At 38.9% G+C, this 18,773-nt stretch overlaps 1 protein-coding gene across 4 annotated transcripts in view; it reads left to right on the top strand.

Moving 5' to 3' along the window:
- Positions 1-18,773, top strand: part of DIP2B (disco interacting protein 2 homolog B) — a 72,976-nt gene that overhangs the window by 34,438 nt on the left and 19,765 nt on the right. For 2 of the 4 annotated variants that reach the window (XM_068921535.1, XM_068921537.1), the window contains 13 exons: positions 4,905-5,045; positions 6,432-6,557; positions 8,338-8,550; positions 10,924-11,067; positions 11,873-11,992; positions 12,609-12,806; positions 13,056-13,147; positions 13,658-13,768; positions 15,308-15,431; positions 15,959-16,068; positions 16,530-16,632; positions 17,790-17,854; positions 18,197-18,290. In XM_068921535.1, coding sequence (XP_068777636.1) covers positions 4,905-5,045; positions 6,432-6,557; positions 8,338-8,550; positions 10,924-11,067; positions 11,873-11,992; positions 12,609-12,806; positions 13,056-13,147; positions 13,658-13,768; positions 15,308-15,431; positions 15,959-16,068; positions 16,530-16,632; positions 17,790-17,854; positions 18,197-18,290 — 1,641 coding nt within the window. The remainder of the gene's footprint in view (positions 1-4,904; positions 5,046-6,431; positions 6,558-8,337; positions 8,551-10,923; positions 11,068-11,872; positions 11,993-12,608; positions 12,807-13,055; positions 13,148-13,657; positions 13,769-15,307; positions 15,432-15,958; positions 16,069-16,529; positions 16,633-17,789; positions 17,855-18,196; positions 18,291-18,773) is intronic. The other 2 variants (XM_068921536.1, XM_068921538.1) reach the window with 2 other exon arrangements.

Raw genomic sequence — 18,773 nt, 5'->3', positions numbered from 1 at the left:
GTGCGAGAAAGCATGTAATGATTTGAATATAGGAGGAGCTCAGCTTACGTTCGTATTGATGTAATATTGAACTTAGGACTTGGTAAATATCTTGATACTTTTGTTTTGAATAGGTTCAAGGCTGATGCGCTTTGAGATGTGTACAGAGCATGAGAAAATCTAGCTATATAGATAAAAATATGCCTCATTGAGAAGCCAATTGTTTGAAGAGCTGGGAAACTGGAAACTTTCAAACCAGTGTTGAAATTATTACATTACACTCTTAAATATATCATTTCAAGTCAAATTGGTTACATGATATAATGGATTTTTTTGAAAAGTAATTTCATCAGCTACAGTGTTTTGGATAGATAGATGCACTGTTTTGGAACTAAGAGGTGATATAGTAACTAGCCACTTCTTGAAACTGGTTTTTGCTGCAGATTACAGGTAAACAGAGTCTGCCTGAAGAAATAACTGCTGTCCATGTTATGTTGCTGCAAATCTGGAAAAGCATTTACAGCTTTTTAGCTCAAACAATGCAGATGTAGGAACACCTTGTGCCAAAATTAACAGCCTTTGCACACAGACTCTTGGCAGAGTACATCTTCTTGCTATTTACAATAGTGCATGGGGTTTCTCCGCTGATGCGTAAAGGAAATCATTCACCAAGCCCTGATTCATCAGAACCTCCTTTTGTTGCTGCTAGAGTTCTGTGCTTTTGCTCTTGTCTTTTATTCTCATGGTGATTTAAAATAAATATTTAGAGTAAGCACATTTGGAAAGAGAACAGTAGAGTACGTACTTTATTGAAAAGGTAAGATGAATGTCATCTAGGGTTTTTTGTATTCCTGTTCATCAGGGAAAGATGTTGGAATGAAAGAGTACTGCAATTGTAATCTGATGGAAATTGATGGTAACATTTCAAGCTAATTTAGTTCGGAGAACTTATCTGAGTGCTGATTTGATAATGCATGTTTTATGGTTTTTCTGCTTCATGTTGTTCATGGATATTGCAAGATGGGAATATTACAAATTCTGTTATTTTACTGCATAATTCCTTTGAAATCATGACACTTTGGAAATGAAGTATTTCTTCTTCACTTCCTGAGTGGGCTGTCATTTATTTCCTGTCTCAAAAAAATATAGTCCTTCTGCCATCCTGGGCTACCAGTAAATTCAATTGGCAAAACTTCTCTAAAGTTTTACTAGTTTGTTTTATTTGTCTGTCAGGATTTAATTATTTCAAATGGGAGCTAAGGAGGAACAGTAACTAGTGATAAAATGGCCTTGTCTAAACCTGTAAATCATGTACACGCGCTCCAGCTTACAGTGTTGTTTAGAGTATTTCACTCATTTACAAGCTCTGACTTGCAGCTACCACAAATGGGGAATTATTTTCTTCCTTATTAAGTCTAAGGGGTATCACCCTTGCAAATGAAGCTTAGCACTTGACTCTAGGAAATCATTTTCTCCATCTTTGAAATCCTTTCCAGGACTAAATCAGTGGAACCACCTGAATTCTCCCTAAATGTCTTCCATAGGGCAGAACTGAGATCCATCCAGCTAATAGCGCCTGCAAAAGTCTTTGAAATCTTGCATGTCTAGTGAGTTCTCGGCCTTCTCAACACTGGAAGATGGCAATAAGCACGCTAAACCTTACCCAGACACGCCTGCTACTGAGAGAGGCTGGCCCCTACGTTCTAGAAGAGCCGTTCAGACTAACTTGCAAAACTTAGTTACTTGCATTTTATTTTTAATGATTTTTACAGACACGTACCTTGAAAAACCATGTCATTGTAAGGAGTAGCCAGTGCAACATGAACACTTCTATTCAATTCTGTATGCAAAGCAGCAGAAAAACAGGTTTGCCTGCTGCTTTTCTTCTGCAAGATGAATCTAACATTTTGTCCTTGTAATTAATGTAAGCATTTGTTTGTTGATCATGCATGATGCTTGTATAGATTCTTTTGATCTAAAAAATCTTTATATTAAAAAAAAAATCAAATCTCTCCCTTCATCAAACTGCAGGGATCACAAAGCAATAAATTCTGTTTAAAAAACTAATGGCAATTAAAAATCCATAGCTTCCTATAGCAGCAATTGTAAAAATTATTTATTTTTCTAGTCTCTGTAGATTCAGATCCTGTCAGCAGAAACCGCAGCTACAGCAGGATTATTCCAAGGAGAATGCTAAATAAAGTCACCTAGCACCTGCCAGGCTTAGCTCACTTGAGTTGCTTTGTTGTATAACCATTTATGATTTACTGTCGTTATATGCTTTTCCCGATCTGTGCTTGTATGCTTTGTTAGGCTACTGTAACATATTATTATGTCATAACAAAATATTTAAACAAAGAGCTTACTCTTAGCATGTCATGTCACGTACAGATATGTTCGATTCCTTTGTAAACAAAATGTCATGCTTACCTTGTGATGCTCTGTAGAACAGAGGTGCTTTTGCTTTTGCAAGACTTATGAGAAAGAACTGAATATGAATTTAATAATTCATTTAAAATTGTTAAAACTGCTGCTGACATCTAGTGGGTACTTGGAGTCATAAATAGCTGAATGTTCAGAAATCATTAAGCTTTTCTTATCAGTCTGTGAAGTTGTCTTGCCTTTGGATCGAAATAGAACTCTCTAGTTTATGACAAAGACAGATGTAGTCTGGTCTGGAGTGAAAAATGCAGTTCTCCACTCTTTTTGTGTCCTAGATGAGTTTACTTTGGCATCCAAGGAAGATACTTGATTGCATTTGGGTAGCGTAGTCTGGTCTTAAGTAAATTTAGTATGCTTGATGCTATGCAAAGCATAGGGAGTCTGTTCCTAACAAATTATGGTTTAGGATCAGGATATATAAAATAATGGGGATACTGCCAGTTTTAGAACTCTTTTTTTTTTTTTTAAATCATTCTACTTGTATCAAATCTTCACGTGTGATGTTATAAAGATACTAAACTACACAGCTGTTATAGTTATCAATCAAATTTGCTCCAGAATCTCAGAAGGGGATTACACACTTATTCTTTTGGATGTGGGTAAATAGAGATTTGGAATTAAAAAAATCTTACTCCTCAGTCCAGGTTCTCTGATTACCGGGTCACGTGCCTAAACCACACAAGCCTCCCTTCTACTTTCTTAGCTTATTTGTTGTGCCGCTGGCATTTTTGTGCAGATGATGGTTATGTTTGGACAATGGAAAACAAAACTCTGCCTTATGATATTTTGCTCCCCCTGCCTCCAAAATGGCAGTGGAAACAGGAAACAGTTGCTGGTCTGTTCTCTTCTCTTGATTTGAGAATTTCTGACTAGCAGATATGCTCTTTTTTATTAGAAATAAAAGTTTTAATTTTTTTGCTTGGTAGTTTAAAGAGCTGTTAATATATAAGCCCAGTAGCTTGCCTCCATTGAATGTTGCTATGGTAAACTGGCCTAGTCAAAGTTTGAGTAAGTTGTTAAAAGTTTTGAAAAGGTTCACAGACCAAATAGTAACGTTAGGGGTTAGAAAAGAACTTCCAGGAGCAGGCTGTCCCCATATTGTTGAAATTTTCTCTGAAAGATATAATGCTGGTAACAAAATGTTGGGCTAAATATATAGCTAATTTGCTATGACATTCAATTAATACTCTGTTCTTTAGGATGTTGGAAGTCATAAGGGATGTTTGAAGATTTCTACAGCTAGTTAGATGTGATTTGCTGGTACTGTAGGCTCTCTGAGCTTGAGGCACTTGCCCTAAGTTGTTTACCTAAAACCACACACTAAGAAAGTAGTATGACTGGAATTGAAATCCAGAATTTGTGGTTTCCTCTTAATTTCTCTAATCCTTTGGTAGTTCGTGAGAATTTAAGAGGTGCATTTTTAGATGACACAATTGCCCTTTTTGCATGATTTCAGGTGACAGCCCGAAGGTAATTACAGCTATGTGACCTTTGGTTTTAGTTTTTAAAAAGTTTCCACTGAAGCACAGATTCGCTTTAGAATTGCAATTCCAGGAGCAGCCATCCCTAATGATATATGCCTTGGTGAATTATGTAAGATGATAATTTCTTATCAGATTATCTATGTAGCTCCCTGTATTCATGGGAAGAGCAAACCTTTTCAGGATGGTAATGCCTTGACACATGCTGGAAGTAGCCAGAACCTGGAGAACTAGAGCGCACCCCCCTTCCCCCCTCCCCCCCCCCCACCGATTTGCTCTTTCCCACAACTCAAACTAACCTTGGCTAATGATTTATTGCATCAGTTAAACGCCTTCACTTCACTGTTTGCAGCAGCAGTAACTAAGAGGAGGCTGGTATAAATGAGTAGGATCTCTAAGTGTAATATGCGTATGTCATTTGACCACACGTTAAACTCCTAATTCGGATCTGTCTTAATGCAATGGCGAGTGTATTCCCATTGGAAACTGGCAAAATAGGGAGCCAACCATACAGATACTGAATCACAACACGTAGATGTTCATTGTGGATGGCTCAAAGTGTTTGGAATGGCAGGCTTTGTCTGCTTTGTCTACTGATTTCATCTGTTAAGATTTATCTGAATCTTACCACCATTTGTATTTTGAAATGAGTTCTTTAAAAAATAATTTAATCTCCCTTCTCACTGATGGGTTACTTAAATTATATGAAAATGTGTATTGTCACCTGTTCCAGGTTTGCTGTAAATTCTCTTTTATGTGAATTGCTTAACCCATTAAAGCAGGAGAAAAAGGGGGAAGGGAACACTTAAGAATAATGTTGAGGAAGGGACGTGTATGTCCAAAGTGATTAGAGTATTATTGGACAGATGTATTAATATACTAGTTAATTTGCTTCACTACAGAAAATGTGAAATCCTGTAACTATATAGTAAAACAGAGAAGTATGCTCAGAAAAGACTATTTTTCTTTTCTGCCCTCAAAGAGTTGTGGACTGTTTTCCAGGGGTTGATCCAGCGTTACAGAAGGAATCCAGAACTCAGATGCCTGTTCCATCTGCAACTCCAGCCTCAGCATCGTCGTCATCCTCATCCAAATTTCACCGAGCTCGCTCAGGGGGAGCCAGAGATGAACGCTATCGATCTGGTAAGGGCAGGGCAAGAGTTCACCTGGGACTCTTGTTAAAGAGGAAGAGTGTGCAATGTCCTTTCAAGGAGTCAAGTTGATGATTAATCCAGTTGATGGAAAGTCCTGCCTTTATAGTTCTGTATAAAGAAACATCAGACTTGCAGGGCTGCAGCTCCAGGGGCAAAAAGTGCTAAGTAGAAAAAAGCAAATAACTCTTTGCCTTTTTGATTTTTCTAGCTTGAATGCAGCTATTCAGTGCAAGTTCTTCACACAGTCGAAAGTCTGTTTTAACCACCTCTGTAGGTAACCAGATTCAGGGAAGCGATAGGTAACAATTTTTTCCTGGAACTGATGATTTCTGTGCACATCTACTGTAGGAGCCAGAGAATGATCTGGCTTTTTAAATCTGTTTTAAGCACTTTTGAAGAGCAGCAGAAATGGCTGACTAGTGCCCTGCTGATTTCCTCCTCCACTTAAGGGAAGGAGAGGAAGAAGGCACCAGTTTATTGTTTCATTTTGGTTTTGTTCTTCATTTTGCATTAACAAGTTTAAATATTTCTCTCCGTGGGAGCAAGTAAAATATATCAAATATACCTGCTCCAATGACACTGCTATCATATGAACATTTTTCATAAAGCATTAGATGAGCTTAGTTTTCTGGAAGGACCTCAGAAAAACATGTGAATCTGATTTCATCATGTAATTAGCTTTCCCACTTATCCATAGTGGTTGATTAATATGTTGTCTTGTTATCAGCTGTGATGTGTCTCCTCCATTAAAGAGTTCTTCATATTTGCTGGGGGAAGGAAGCCTCCCCTCCTAGCCTGTTTCACTTACTGATCAGTATGTATTTACAACTGCAGTTAGTAACCTTCAAGATTGATGTAAAATCTGTATCTATTCAGGATTTTGAACATCAGTTTTTTCCGAAGTCAGACCTCACTGGCTCAGAATTTGTCAGTCTGTAGACTAGACTTGTACCAGGGCTTATGTGCTCTGTTTATGTGCATATGCACATAAACAGAATTAAAACGCACAAGCTTTTTTTTTTTAAAAAGATAATCCTTCATGAAGACAGACAGTCTGGGGCTGAGACCACTTATAAAAATTGTGAGAGCGACAAGAATATAATGACTAATTGAGAAGATTTCAGGTTAAAAACCTGGGCTCTGCTATCAGTTTGCTAACTTTAGAAACCTCAGTTAGTTTCCCTATTAGAAAAAATGGAAATATTACTCATGAGGTAGCAAAACATAGTTTTTTGGGTAAGTACTGTAAAATGAGGGGTGTTTCATAAATGTAGAATGCTAGCAATTGTTGCAGTAATCTTGCATCTTTAAGTCTTATGTGTGTTGGTTTTTTTCTACTGTTGCAAAGTGAGGTATACTGACTTCCGTTTTGCAGATATCCACACAGAAGCAGTTCAAGCAGCACTGGCAAAACACAAAGAACAGAAGATGGCTCTGCCCATGCCAACAAAAAGACGGTCTACATTTGTTCAGTCTCCAGCTGATGCCTGCACTCCCCCAGGTTAGGTTCCTACAGTGTGCTTGTCTGTGTGGATGTTAAGGTACGCGTTACTAAGTTTCCTAATCAAGGGGCTGCAATTGTCAAAATATTCAGAATCTTCTGCACATATGTAGGTAGTCTGTAATTCCTGTAGCTGTCTTGCTACGTTTGAGCAGCTGCTTGTTTTCATGGAGCTGCTGTTACGGCTGTGGAAATGAATCCTCTTCTGGGAGCTCTTAAAAAATGCATTGGCAAGAACTGAGCAGGCCTTCTGGACTGATACTTCTTCTTTTGCTTCCCTCACACCTATTTCAGTTACGTAATTCATGTTTCCTTTCTGGTAAGGTTGGTGTGCAGCATACAGGAAAAGGTATCAGTTCTCCAGAGTTCAAGGATTTGCAGTGACGTATGTTTCTGGGCAAGGACCATGGAGGGGGTCCTGTGGGAGTCCATGACTCTTGTAAGACTTCTAATTCCTAACACCTCTCGTGTCATAGCTGTTTTGCCTCAGTGGCAAAGCAGCTGAGATAATGTGGTGTCTGTTATGATGCATATTCATCAGATATTAATAAAAATTTCCATTTTCAATCAGCTGTGCACAAAGGTTGAAGATGAATATTATAATTTTCAACAGTGACTTTTACGTTGGCTCTCATTGTTTGGGAGCATCATGGTCATTTGGATTGAGGAAGTTATCAGAAGAGATTAAAAACCCTCCTCCTCATCATGAATTCATCATACGTCTGTATGAAACCTCTCTGTTAGGCTGCTGCATGTGTGACTCTCCTTTTATTCTGTTTTTTATTCATTCTTCCTGCTATCTTTTCCTTCCTGCTGGGGTCTCGTGCCTGTTCCCAGTGTCCGCTTGGGCCTTGGTTTTGTACTAACGTGTCCAGGACTAAGCACGTTCTGAGCTGTGGGTGCTACACAAATAAAGGTTAGCATTAAAACTTCCAGTTCAACTTGCGGTATGACTGGAATTAGTCCCTTCTTCCAAGTGATGACTGTACTCTGCTTTGGCAAGTAGGTAGAACATGATTTAATAGTTTGATTTTTATGATTTAAGGGACGCTATTGAAGAACAGAATATAGGCAGCCAGTCACTTTTAAGAATACTTAAATTTTAGGCCAAAGTCTAATTGAATGTTTTAAGTTGTACAGTGCTACATATAGATATCAAATAATGAGTACTTTCTTCATGATAAAGAAATAATTAGTTCACAGCTTTAGGACAGAGAAGATATCTGTTCTCTTGCAAATGCAAGATGCAGTTCCTTGTTGTGTTTTTTTCTTTTTTTTCCTTTTTGTTTTCTGGAATGAAAGGGACCCATTTAGAAAAGCATACAAAAGCATTTTCTACATGTGACCTTGGCATATTTATTTCCCAGTGCCTGCATTCTACTTTGTTTCTGTAAATTTTCAGTTTTGAGAATGCTACTGACTCCTCACTTTCCATTTCAGAAATATCAGTATTAGGCAATATAGTGTCTGATTTTTATAGAATATGAGTGAAACAGTAATGAGTGAAAAGTCAATAAACTAAGGCAGGATATTTGTCTAATGTGTTGAATCTTTTGTGGGCTTTAAACAGAGGAAAAACCTAGGAGTAAATATATTCCTATTGGAGGTGTTTGCTGCTTTAACTTGTGTTTTGGCCTACGTAACCATATTTTTTCACGGTCTGAAAAGAGATTTTCATATTACAAGCCCTTGCCGTTGATATGTGAATTGCGAAGAGAGCATGTTCAGTGCAATGTGCTTTTCCATAAGGAGCTAGACTTTCTTTTCTGCTTCCACACAGACACGTCTTCTGCATCCGAGGATGAGGGGTCACTAAGGCGCCAAGCTGCTCTTTCTGCTGCATTGCATCAGAGCTTACAGAATGCTGAGTCTTGGATCAACCGATCTATTCAGGGGTCATCCACATCTTCATCAGCATCTTCTACTCTATCCCATGGAGAAGGCAAAGGGACCAGTGGGTCACTAGCTGATGTATTTGCCAATACTCGAATAGGTAGGAGCTGGGTATGAACAGAAAAACTGCCTCAAGTTCAGATTGTATCAATAAAGCTGGAGTTGTCCATTGTGTAAGGGAAATTTGGAATGAGAGTTTAGTTAGTGATGGTGGAACTTGCTTGGATTCGTTGGAGTTACACCACCACTGGTGTGGGATTTTTGATTTTGTTTTTTCCTCCCTTAAGAATTTACGAATATTGAGTTGGTTTGAAAAAGGGGACATGGGGAGCAGGAGTTTGCTGGAATAGAAAAGGCTCATTGGGGTGATTACAGTATTGACAGATTCGGTAGGCAGAACTTTTTCTGTATACAGTATTGCTTATGTCTACAGCTACTTGAAGCTACTGTGTGCACAAAGCTACCATATGCAAGTAGCATTTGGCATCTGTGCCCTGATAAATATCACAGGGGTGTCTTTGCCCATTCAATGGGGGAAAAGCTGTGTTCCAACATTATCTTTTAGCTATAAGCCCTAATGGTTTATTGTTTTAGTGTTTTTTTTAAAAAAAAAAAAAAACAAAAAACAAAAACAAACCCAGTCAAATATATGAATAACTGAGCATATCATTTAGGAAGTGAACATTGCAGAGACTAAAGATTTAACACTGATCTTTCATGACTAGTCTGGGAAATAATCAGGGCATCCAGGTATTGAGAAGAGGGAGCAAAAAACTACAGATCTGGATACTCCAGGCTCAGTTTTTTGATGCTCTGAGGTGCTCCTTGCTGCTGATGCTTCTGTATGAAATTGCAAATTTTGTTTTGCTCTGTGTATGTTTGTCTTTTTTATCCACTGTTAAGGGTATTACTGCATCTTAGGAGATGTCTGTATTTGTGTGCTCTCTGCTTTTGCTTAACTGGTTTGGGGCAAGCAGTACATAGAAGCACTGGTGTTTTTAATTGCTTCACTTAATTTTTTTGTTTGTTTGTTTCTTTGCTGAGATGCAAGTTGTTTTCTGAAATGGAAAACGGGAAATTGTCCATAAAACATAGTCAGTATAATTAATGTATCTCTTAATTGGAGAATACAGAAAGCCGCAGTACTTGTTGTAATGAATTAAGGTAATCTAGCTGCTTACCTACAGAATAACTGCTATCTGATTAGTATCTTATGCAAAATAGAACTGTTAAAGTTTTATCACAATTATATTTTGCATGTAGATATTTATCCTACATTAACACCTAATTTACATGATAGGAACTAACTCTAACATATGCAATTTTATGCATCTCTTTGGAGAGAGCAATAGAAAGTCCTGCAAATATTGTATAAAATCTATGTCCTTCCTAGTGTGCTTAGAAGTTCTATACATGAGAAATATTCCTTGTCACTGTATCTCCAGAAGGTATTCAGAAATGGAATTTTTCCCTCTAGACAGAAGGAATCAAAGAACAAACCACACAAACCTTTCTTTGGGAGTTGTTCAGTATTTGACTTTGTTCGAGACTTTCTCTATGCAAGCCAACATGTAGTTTCAAAGTTTTGGGGCTTTTTTTCTTCAGAAGAAACAGTTGCTGCCTCTGTTAAGCTGGCATAGAATATCTTGCCCTGTCAGATGATTGAACCTACTACCTTGTATAAAGAAATCCTGTGCAAGCAGAAATTGCTTACTTAAGATGAGGCTAATGAGAGAATTACTGAAGTATGCAGCGTTACTTACAGTTTTGAAGCATTACAAACTCATCTGAAAAGCAGGACTTCTTGCAGGACAGTGTCTTGCAACTTGAGGCTGTCAGAGCTGACAGGTTTAAGAACTGTCTCATTTTTATAGGTTAGATTTTATTTAACTGCTGGACAGGCTCTTACTGTTTAGCCACTGAACTGAACGAAATTTCAACCCGATGTGAATCTTTTCTTGTCTGTTTAAGCAATAGCCTCCTGTTTGTTTAATTTTAGAAAGCTCTTTCTGAGGAAAAGGTTAAATACTGTAATTTCAGCAAGAGAGATTACTGCATAGGTGATGTAGGTTTTTTGTTCTGAGATTTTTGAATATTCCAGAGCTTATTTTGATCCCAACTGGCATTTTTTTTTAAGAGAACTGAATGCCAAGAGATTTAGCTTTATTTGAAGGTCAAAGACCAAAAATAGGAATTCTGTGAGTATTTTGCTGAATTACTTTCCTGAATTACTTTCCTGACATGGACAAAGCCACTCATCTGTGCCCTCATTTTCTGTTTTCCAAAATGGATAATGTGCACCTCCTAAGGTCACTTAATATTTAGTAAGTGGTTTGTGTGGCATTGATAAGAGCCCCCATAAGAATTCAACCCATTAAATTGTTAAGACTGTTGGTAATGGGTAACAAACACTTCACTTGTGCTAATGAAAGGTATATGTTAATCACCATCTCAATTTTCTCCCTTTTTTTAGAAAATTTCTCAGTTCCCCCAGATGTCACAGCAACTACCTCCTCTTCCTCAGCACGCCCAGCAGCGATTGATCTTCCTCCTTCAGGGATCGTGAAAGGCATGCACAAGGGATCTAATCGGTCTAGTCTCATGGATACTGCTGATGGTATGGAATTTTTCAGAGTACCCAGAAATTAGAGTGGTGTCTAAGGAAGGACTTGACTTGGAGGTTCAAATCCTGTGACTTAAATCTAGCCTATTTAAGCACTTCACAAATTGGAAATGGTTATGGCATTAGCATTAACACTTTCCCGTGCTACAGAAATTACCTGCTATGAACTGAATTGGAGAAAATCATGGAGAGGTAATAGGCTTTTCTCTGAGTACTGCCTTTTTTTTTTTTTTTTTAAAGGAAAAATTAAAAATGCATAGGTAGGCTAATTGTTTTTAAAAGCTTTTGTCCTGGAATTCCCAAAAGGAAAGGTAAGATGAATGAAAATGTGTGATTCTTAACTATAGTAAGCTCCCGTGAAGCTGATAATACTGACTCTATGCTGTTTGGCATAAACCTTTGTGCAGAAGGGTAGCATTAATACTTCTAGTTCTACTGCGTCCTCCCTGTGCTGGCAGTCTTGCACTACAGTGGATCAGTATTTCAAGCAGACGCAGATCTGTAGGCCATGTTTTACATCAAGTGCAGTTTGTCAAAGACAGATGGAAGTTAGGCTTTGGAATGGAGGAAATACTTTAAAAATGACTTTACGTTACTAGCTTTTTCTGACCACTGAGTTAATACAGAACTGATACAATACCTACTAATGTCAGCCTGCATTGGCACAACCTTTAGCGATGGAAACCATTAGTTGAATGAGTGGGCGCACCAGGAGAAGTGTCCTCTAGCGGAAGGAGGTAAGACATAAATGTCAATAGAGATGGTGAGCTCTTTTATTGGCCAAACTCTTTCCCTCCAGGTGTTCCTGTGAGTAGTAGAGTCTCCACGAAAATTCAGCAGTTGCTTAACACCTTGAAAAGACCTAAAAGGCCACCCCTGAAAGAATTTTTTGTGGATGATTTTGAAGAAATTGTGGAAGGTAATAGCACTAAGTATTATTTTATTAATTATTTGCTATAAGCACACAGACTTGCACAGTGCTGTACTTAGTTATGCCATTGTTTCTGAAGTTGACTCAGATGGATTCCCTATTTGCAGCTAGTGATAGCATTCATGAATAGTCTGTGGCCAGCAACCACTGGTACAAAAACAGCGTTTGAAGCAATTCACTGTACTGCAGAGCTTTGTGTGGCCTCTTCAACACTAAACTACTTAAAATAACTAAAACTTAATAACAGAAATATTTAAATAGGTTTTTTAAAAAATGTTCATTTTCTTAGGCAACTTCAATTAAATTCCCAAGGGGGATTGTGTTTACCAGTAGTTTCAATACAATCTTATTTAATAAGATTCTTTTCTCCAATTCTGTGTTACCCTCCTTGATACTATATTGAAATCGGTAGCACATTAGGTGAAGACGATGTTCAGGGTAATGTTTTGTTTTCTGCAGAGCTCCGCAGAGAACAAAGTGCGATAGAGATTGTTAAACATACAGGCTATTTGGAAAAGCACTTTTTTCAGTGTATTTTTTCAGCCTAACTGTCTGGGAATAAATGAGCTAAGATGAACTGGGAACATTATCAAATTTTCTTCAGTTCCACAGCCTGACCCAAATCAACCTAAGCCAGAAGGACGCCAGATGACACCTGTGAAAGGAGAGCCACTGGGAGTTGTTTGTAACTGGCCTCCTGCCTTAGAAGCAGCACTGCAGCGCTGGGGAACCACGCAGGCTAAATGCCCCTGTCTGACAGCACTGGATGTTACAGGAAAACCAGTTTATACCCTCACATATGGTGAGCTGAGCACAGGCTTCTGTTAAACTATTCTGAAAGGGCAGTAGAGGATAGAACTTAGTTGTTGTACAGGACTTTTCTGAATGTGGTGGCAAATACGTTCCTGGTTTGAGAGAGGTTAGTAGATGAAGCGGTGTAACTGAAACAGGAGGTGACAGTAGAAGGATAAAGCAGTCAGGAATTGAAATGTTAATCTCTTGTATGTTGGGTGATTTAGAGTTGTGCAAGTCTCTCCTCTTTGTGTTCTAGGCAAACTGTGGAGCAGAAGTCTCAAGCTGGCCTACACACTGCTTAATAAACTGGGGACCAAAAATGAACCCGTGTTAAAACCTGGAGATAGGGTAATGAGTTTTAGACTATCTGTTTCTCCCTCTGAAGTTTAAAAAAGGGGGAGGGGGAGGGGCTATAACTTACCAAAGACACTAAAATCTTCTTCTCTTGATAGTGAGACTCCTATCCCAGAGACAGGCTACTTGGGAAAGATATCTTTGTGATTTTTTTCAATCTGCTGATTCCTCTGTAAGCAACTTCTTGGCTCTGGACTTTGAGATACATCTAAGGAAGAGCATAGCAGCTCTGAGAAATACAGAGTTTTTAGATCTCTGTGTTGGGGGAGGAGGGGTGCGTGTGTGTGTGTATACATGTATGCACAGAATACTGACATAGTAGCACATGAAGAATGTGTGCATATACCAGATCTGTGTGAGGAGGAGTGCTTGAAGATGCCCTGTGAAAAACGCTCAGGCAGCGTTGTAAAATTATGTGAGGTTTTCTGACTTGTAGTCGCTACAATCTGAACTTCGCAATTTCTCCTTGTATTTCGCCTAACAAAACTTTTTTGTGAATTGTAGGTAGCCCTTGTTTATCCCAACAATGATCCAGTCATGTTTATGGTGGCGTTTTACGGCTGTCTTCTAGCAGAAGTCATACCAGTGCCTATAGAGGTACCTCTTACCAGAAAGGTAACGTTGATGGAACTTAGAGGAGTGATAGGCTGATGTGGGATGAAACCCAGGTCAGACCATCAACCTCTGATAGTGTTTAGCAGCATCCAGCTGCTGCCTCAGTGATTCTGCATCAACGCAATGTGCAAGACCTATATGAACGTGGAATAGGAGTTCAAAAATGGAAAAAAAAAAATATTGACTAGATAGCCCTGCTGAGCAGCTGGAAATGATTGATTCACCTGAATGCTATAGTCTTGTCTCTGTTATTGCAAATGGTTTATAAGAGTACAGATAACACTGTGAATCTGCCCTCTGATCCATGTGAAGGGGATCTCATTTCCAACAGTGCTAAGCATCTGCTGGTCATTTGACTTTGCTGGAGACTGAAGGTACAAAGCGCTTTTGAAAACTGCCAGGCACCACCTCTTGTAAATCCTCTGCTCAAAGAAGTATTTTCTTTACCCTTACCATAATTTTTATGATTTTGCCATATTATTGCCCTTTCAAGAGCTGACTATAGCCCTAAAATTTCTTAAGAGGAAACAAAGTAACAGTAGAAAGGCAAATATATGGCAAGAGAGGTGGTAATGAAATGGTAAAATAAGTCTGGTAATGTTATGGGAGTCACAGAGCTTTCCCCCCCCCCCCCCCCATTTGTCCTCAATGTGACAACTGCTATAGCAACCAAATATAAAATTTAAAGCTTCTCCCATTTTTTGTCTGATCAGTTTTCTTAGTAAGCTACCTCATTTCAGTGTTTTTAGCATTGTGCAATAGAAATTAGTTACTGAGGAAAAATGGGCCTTGTTATTTCAGTGTAATTATACGTTTTCTCTTTTTATGCCTCATAATTCCTCTCTGAAGCATCTGTGCTTCCATTAATGAAAATAAATGGTATATACTCAATGCCTGAATGCTGGGCACGCATCTAAGCGAGCACTTGCTTTCTGTGAATTTCACATCCAGTTCCTTTTAGTCTTGTCAGTGTAATATTTTTGGGGGGTATGAAGGGATCCCTTTGAGAATCACCAGATTTCTCTGCAATCTGTTCTCAGTCATATAATCTTTTCATTTTTGAACTTCAAAATGAATTGAAAAGAGCAGACATGGTATGCAGAAGATTAAGTAGCCATTTTGTTTTTTTGTAACGGCGAATCATTTTCTTGTGAACTTTTATTGGCTCATAGTATGTCTCCATTTTCACCCAGCATGCCTTTGTATTGGCTATGACATCTTCCAAAATGTATTACTCTCTAAGCTTAGAAATTGTTGTATTCATCCCTGCCAGACAGTGGTTGTCATTTGAGTTTCAAACCAATGCCTGGCACTGAGGGTGGGAGGAAAAGGGCAAACCAAAGGAAACAGTGTTTGGGGGGAAGAGGAGGTGTTTTTGTGTTTTTGTTTTCCCTGCTGTGATCCATAATGTTACCATACAGTTACCAGACCATTACCAAACCTTAGAATATGGTAAGGGGAAAGTTGGCTGTCATCTTGAAACAGAAATGATTTTTTTTCCACCCCCTCCCCCCCCCCCCCCCCCCCGCCTTCCCTCAGGATGCTGGCGGTCAGCAGATTGGTTTCCTACTGGGCAGCTGTGGCATTGCTTTGGCCCTCACCACTGAAGTTTGTCTGAAAGGGCTTCCAAAAACCCAAAACGGAGAAATTGTGCAGTTTAAAGGTTAGATCAGTTGCGTTCTCACTTTTGATTGTACTTTTGCTATAGCTAAACTGTCTGAAAGCACTTGTTAGAAGTCTGAGTGCATTTTTGGGGCCGCCTTTGGCAAAATGAACAAGTTTTCTGGTAGCCTCGCTTGCGGTTGTGGGTTTTATGCACATGGTAGAGATTGATCCATATCTCTGACAGAACTACTTTGTTGCTTTGGTAGCGACGATGAATCTATCTTACGAGTCAGGGTTGTCCTCGGATCCCTTCAGTGGCATTTGGCAGGTTCAGAAGCGGTTTTATTAATGATACAACAAGCTATATTTAGAAATACTGCAGGGATCTTTCCTGAGTAGAGGAAGTGCCATGTTGCCCACTGAACTCCCTGATGAGAAATGAGATGAGCCTTTTGGCTAGTAGCTTGACTTGGGTTGGTATGTGTGCTTGCATAACTGAACTTGGACAAATGATAGCTTTTTTTTTGTACTTTTGCAGAATACAAATTCCTCACTAAATAAACTCCACTTTAATTTTGGCTCTAGGTTGGCCCAGACTCAAATGGGTTGTGACAGATTCAAAATATCTCTCCAAATCCCCTAAGGACTGGCAGCCCAACATCTCAGCTGCAGGAACTGAGCCAGCATATATTGAGGTAAATAGTGAATGGGGAATAGAAAGTAGCTTCCGTGAGTTGAATTTAATGTTCTAATCATCAGAGAGATACTACTTTCACCTCAACACCTTAAACTTCCCAGTTTCTACTGAAACATCAGCCTTTCACTGTATACAACTTGCCATGTTTATTTTAGTTTTATGTATCTTTGTGGCCCTGTAGTAGTAATAAAATAAACACAAATACATTAAATTGGTATATTTATCTCATATCTCTTTGGAGTTATCTGAATATGTTTGTTACTGGAAAAACTATCTATAGTGAACCTTGTTTCTATAGTGAACCTTGCTGATACCTTGCTACAAGCAAGTACATCTTTTTGAGTACATCTCAGCAGCTTAAGTGGAAAAAAATTGATTTTAGTGTGGATCCAGTGCTTTAATTTCCTTCATATGTGTGATCCAGAGTCGCACCTTGACATTTTTTTTTCCTTTTTGCAGTACAAGACTAGCAAAGAGGGCAGCGTGATGGGTGTTACGGTGTCTCGAATTGCCATGCTCTCTCACTGTCAAGCCTTGTCGCAGGCCTGCAACTATTCTGAAGGTAGGTGATGTGACAGAAGCAGCGAAGGAATGAAGGTTCAGTGATATCATTTTTGCTGTTTGCCTGTCATATTTTTAACAGCTGTCTCTGGGTAACCGATACACAATGGTATCTACTTTAAACACAACAACAACACATCAAGTAAAAGTAAAGATTAAAACTCCCCCAAACTAAAGACTACCCATGATCTTTTCCACCCAAAACTCCGTTGCCTTCATTGCCATAGTGAAGGGGAACTAAAAGTGAGATCTGCATGATGTCTAGGAAGTTAACAAGTCTGTGTTCTGATCAATCAAAATGGGAGCCCTTTTCAAGGGGCTGAGTCTTCCTCTAGCAGTACTGAGGGATTACCCCCAAAAACACTTTTCCAAGCCTATGTTTTTGGTACAGTGTGTGTAAATATCAAAACACCTCTTGGATAACCAGGTTCTGTATTAGTCACATAAGGCTTTTTGACTAAACCAGTAATGAAGACAGTCAAGCTAGTTTTCATGTCCAGTGGCTGAAAGTTCCTTTTTAAAGAGCAGGATGTCATAGTAGTTTAAAAGGCAGTGTGTGTCTTTTGGAAGCCCTTGCTTTAATTCGCATTGCTTCTGGGAGTCAGTGCTTCTCTGCTCTCTTCCCCTGCTACTGCTTATGCATAACGAGGTTAAGGCACTTTCTATTACAGTGATGTTCATTACAGGGTAGAATGTAATTTTCTTGCAACTTTGTGATATGTCTCTTCTCTTAAGCTCGTATTCAGTTGTGTTATTTTGCATAATGAGGAGCTCTGACTAGTAAAACCTGTAATCAGATAAACAAGGCTCTGTACTTCTACTGTCTATGTGTACCTCTCGGAGCAGATTTGCCAATTTCTTACTGGAATGATTTGTCACAGATAATTGTATAATGTTTTAGGTGGTATACGAAGCATTTAAAAGCTTCTGAATATTTGAGTTTGAACACAGTGGAAACAGGAGAGCTTCAGTAAATACAAGGAAATTGTGCAATTTTCTTCCCAGACTTTCTTGTAGCAGTCTTGAAGAAAAAACAAGTATTTTAAGTTGTTAGATCAGAGTCCACTTGGGAGAACAAGAAAAGGAGCAGATTCTAGCATAAATAATGGTCAAAGCTGTCTCAGCTCATTTTACTCTACTATCACAACTTTCTTCTAGGTGAAACGATAGTGAATGTGTTGGATTTTAAGAAGGATGCAGGGCTGTGGCATGGTATACTAACGGTGAGTTGAGCCTGTGAAGACTTTCTGAGGCATTTCATGATTCTTTCTAATGGCAAAGTTTGAGGAGATGGTTTTGGACTGTTACCTCTTAAGTCAATCATACCTCCCTCTGCAGAGAATTGCAGATCTGGCAGAAGCAATAACATTTCCTGCTCAATTGCTAAGCTTTTCTGTAAATTCAAATGATGCTTTGAAATTTCAGCTGTTTTACAGGAAGCATGGAAGCAACCCAAGTAAATGTATGTGAATTCATGTGGGAGGGAGGGAGTGGGAGTGGCTCCTGTTTCTGCTTCATCATAGTTTTGTGCACACTCTCTTAAAAATCTAACTTCTACTTTTCAGAATGTAATGAACAAATTGCATACTATCAGTGTGCCCTATTCTGTGATGAAAACCTGCCCACTCTCATGGGTGCAGAGAGTTCATGCGCACAAAGGTAATTGCTTGTCTTCAACTTAAGCTTCAAGTTTTTAGAATGAATGAATGAGGGGCATTAAAATATCGAATGCATTAGGTCTGCCTTATTGCTCTTCGGTAGCAAACCATGTGGGCCAAAACTCTGATTTCTTTCTTTCTAAGAATACACAAAGTCCTAATGCTCTGTGGATGATGGCAAACCCCACAGAACTTGATGGCGACTTCAGAACCTGTGTATTTGGAGTCAGGGCCTTTTATGAGACCCAGAGAATAACTGAGCACAAAAAGATTCATTTGATCCCAATTCTTTAGCCAGAGTATTCAGATAGTGATAGCGATTTGTACATTTTGGAGGGAGGACTGCAGTAGTGACACACCTTGGTCAGGGGTTGGGAAATGGCCTGCATACCACAGCAGTTGCTATTGTATGTTGGAGTTTGCCATTACTGCAAGCTCAGTGAATTAAGGTTTGCTTTCCTTGGAGTTCTCCGATTTTGGAGAG

This window comes from Struthio camelus, chromosome 28, assembly GCF_040807025.1.
Source record: "Struthio camelus isolate bStrCam1 chromosome 28, bStrCam1.hap1, whole genome shotgun sequence".
NCBI classification, from domain to species: Eukaryota; Metazoa; Chordata; class Aves; order Struthioniformes; family Struthionidae; genus Struthio; species Struthio camelus.
The sequence above is the reverse complement of the archived record's forward strand: the minus strand, read 5'-3'. Positions and strand labels throughout refer to the sequence as shown.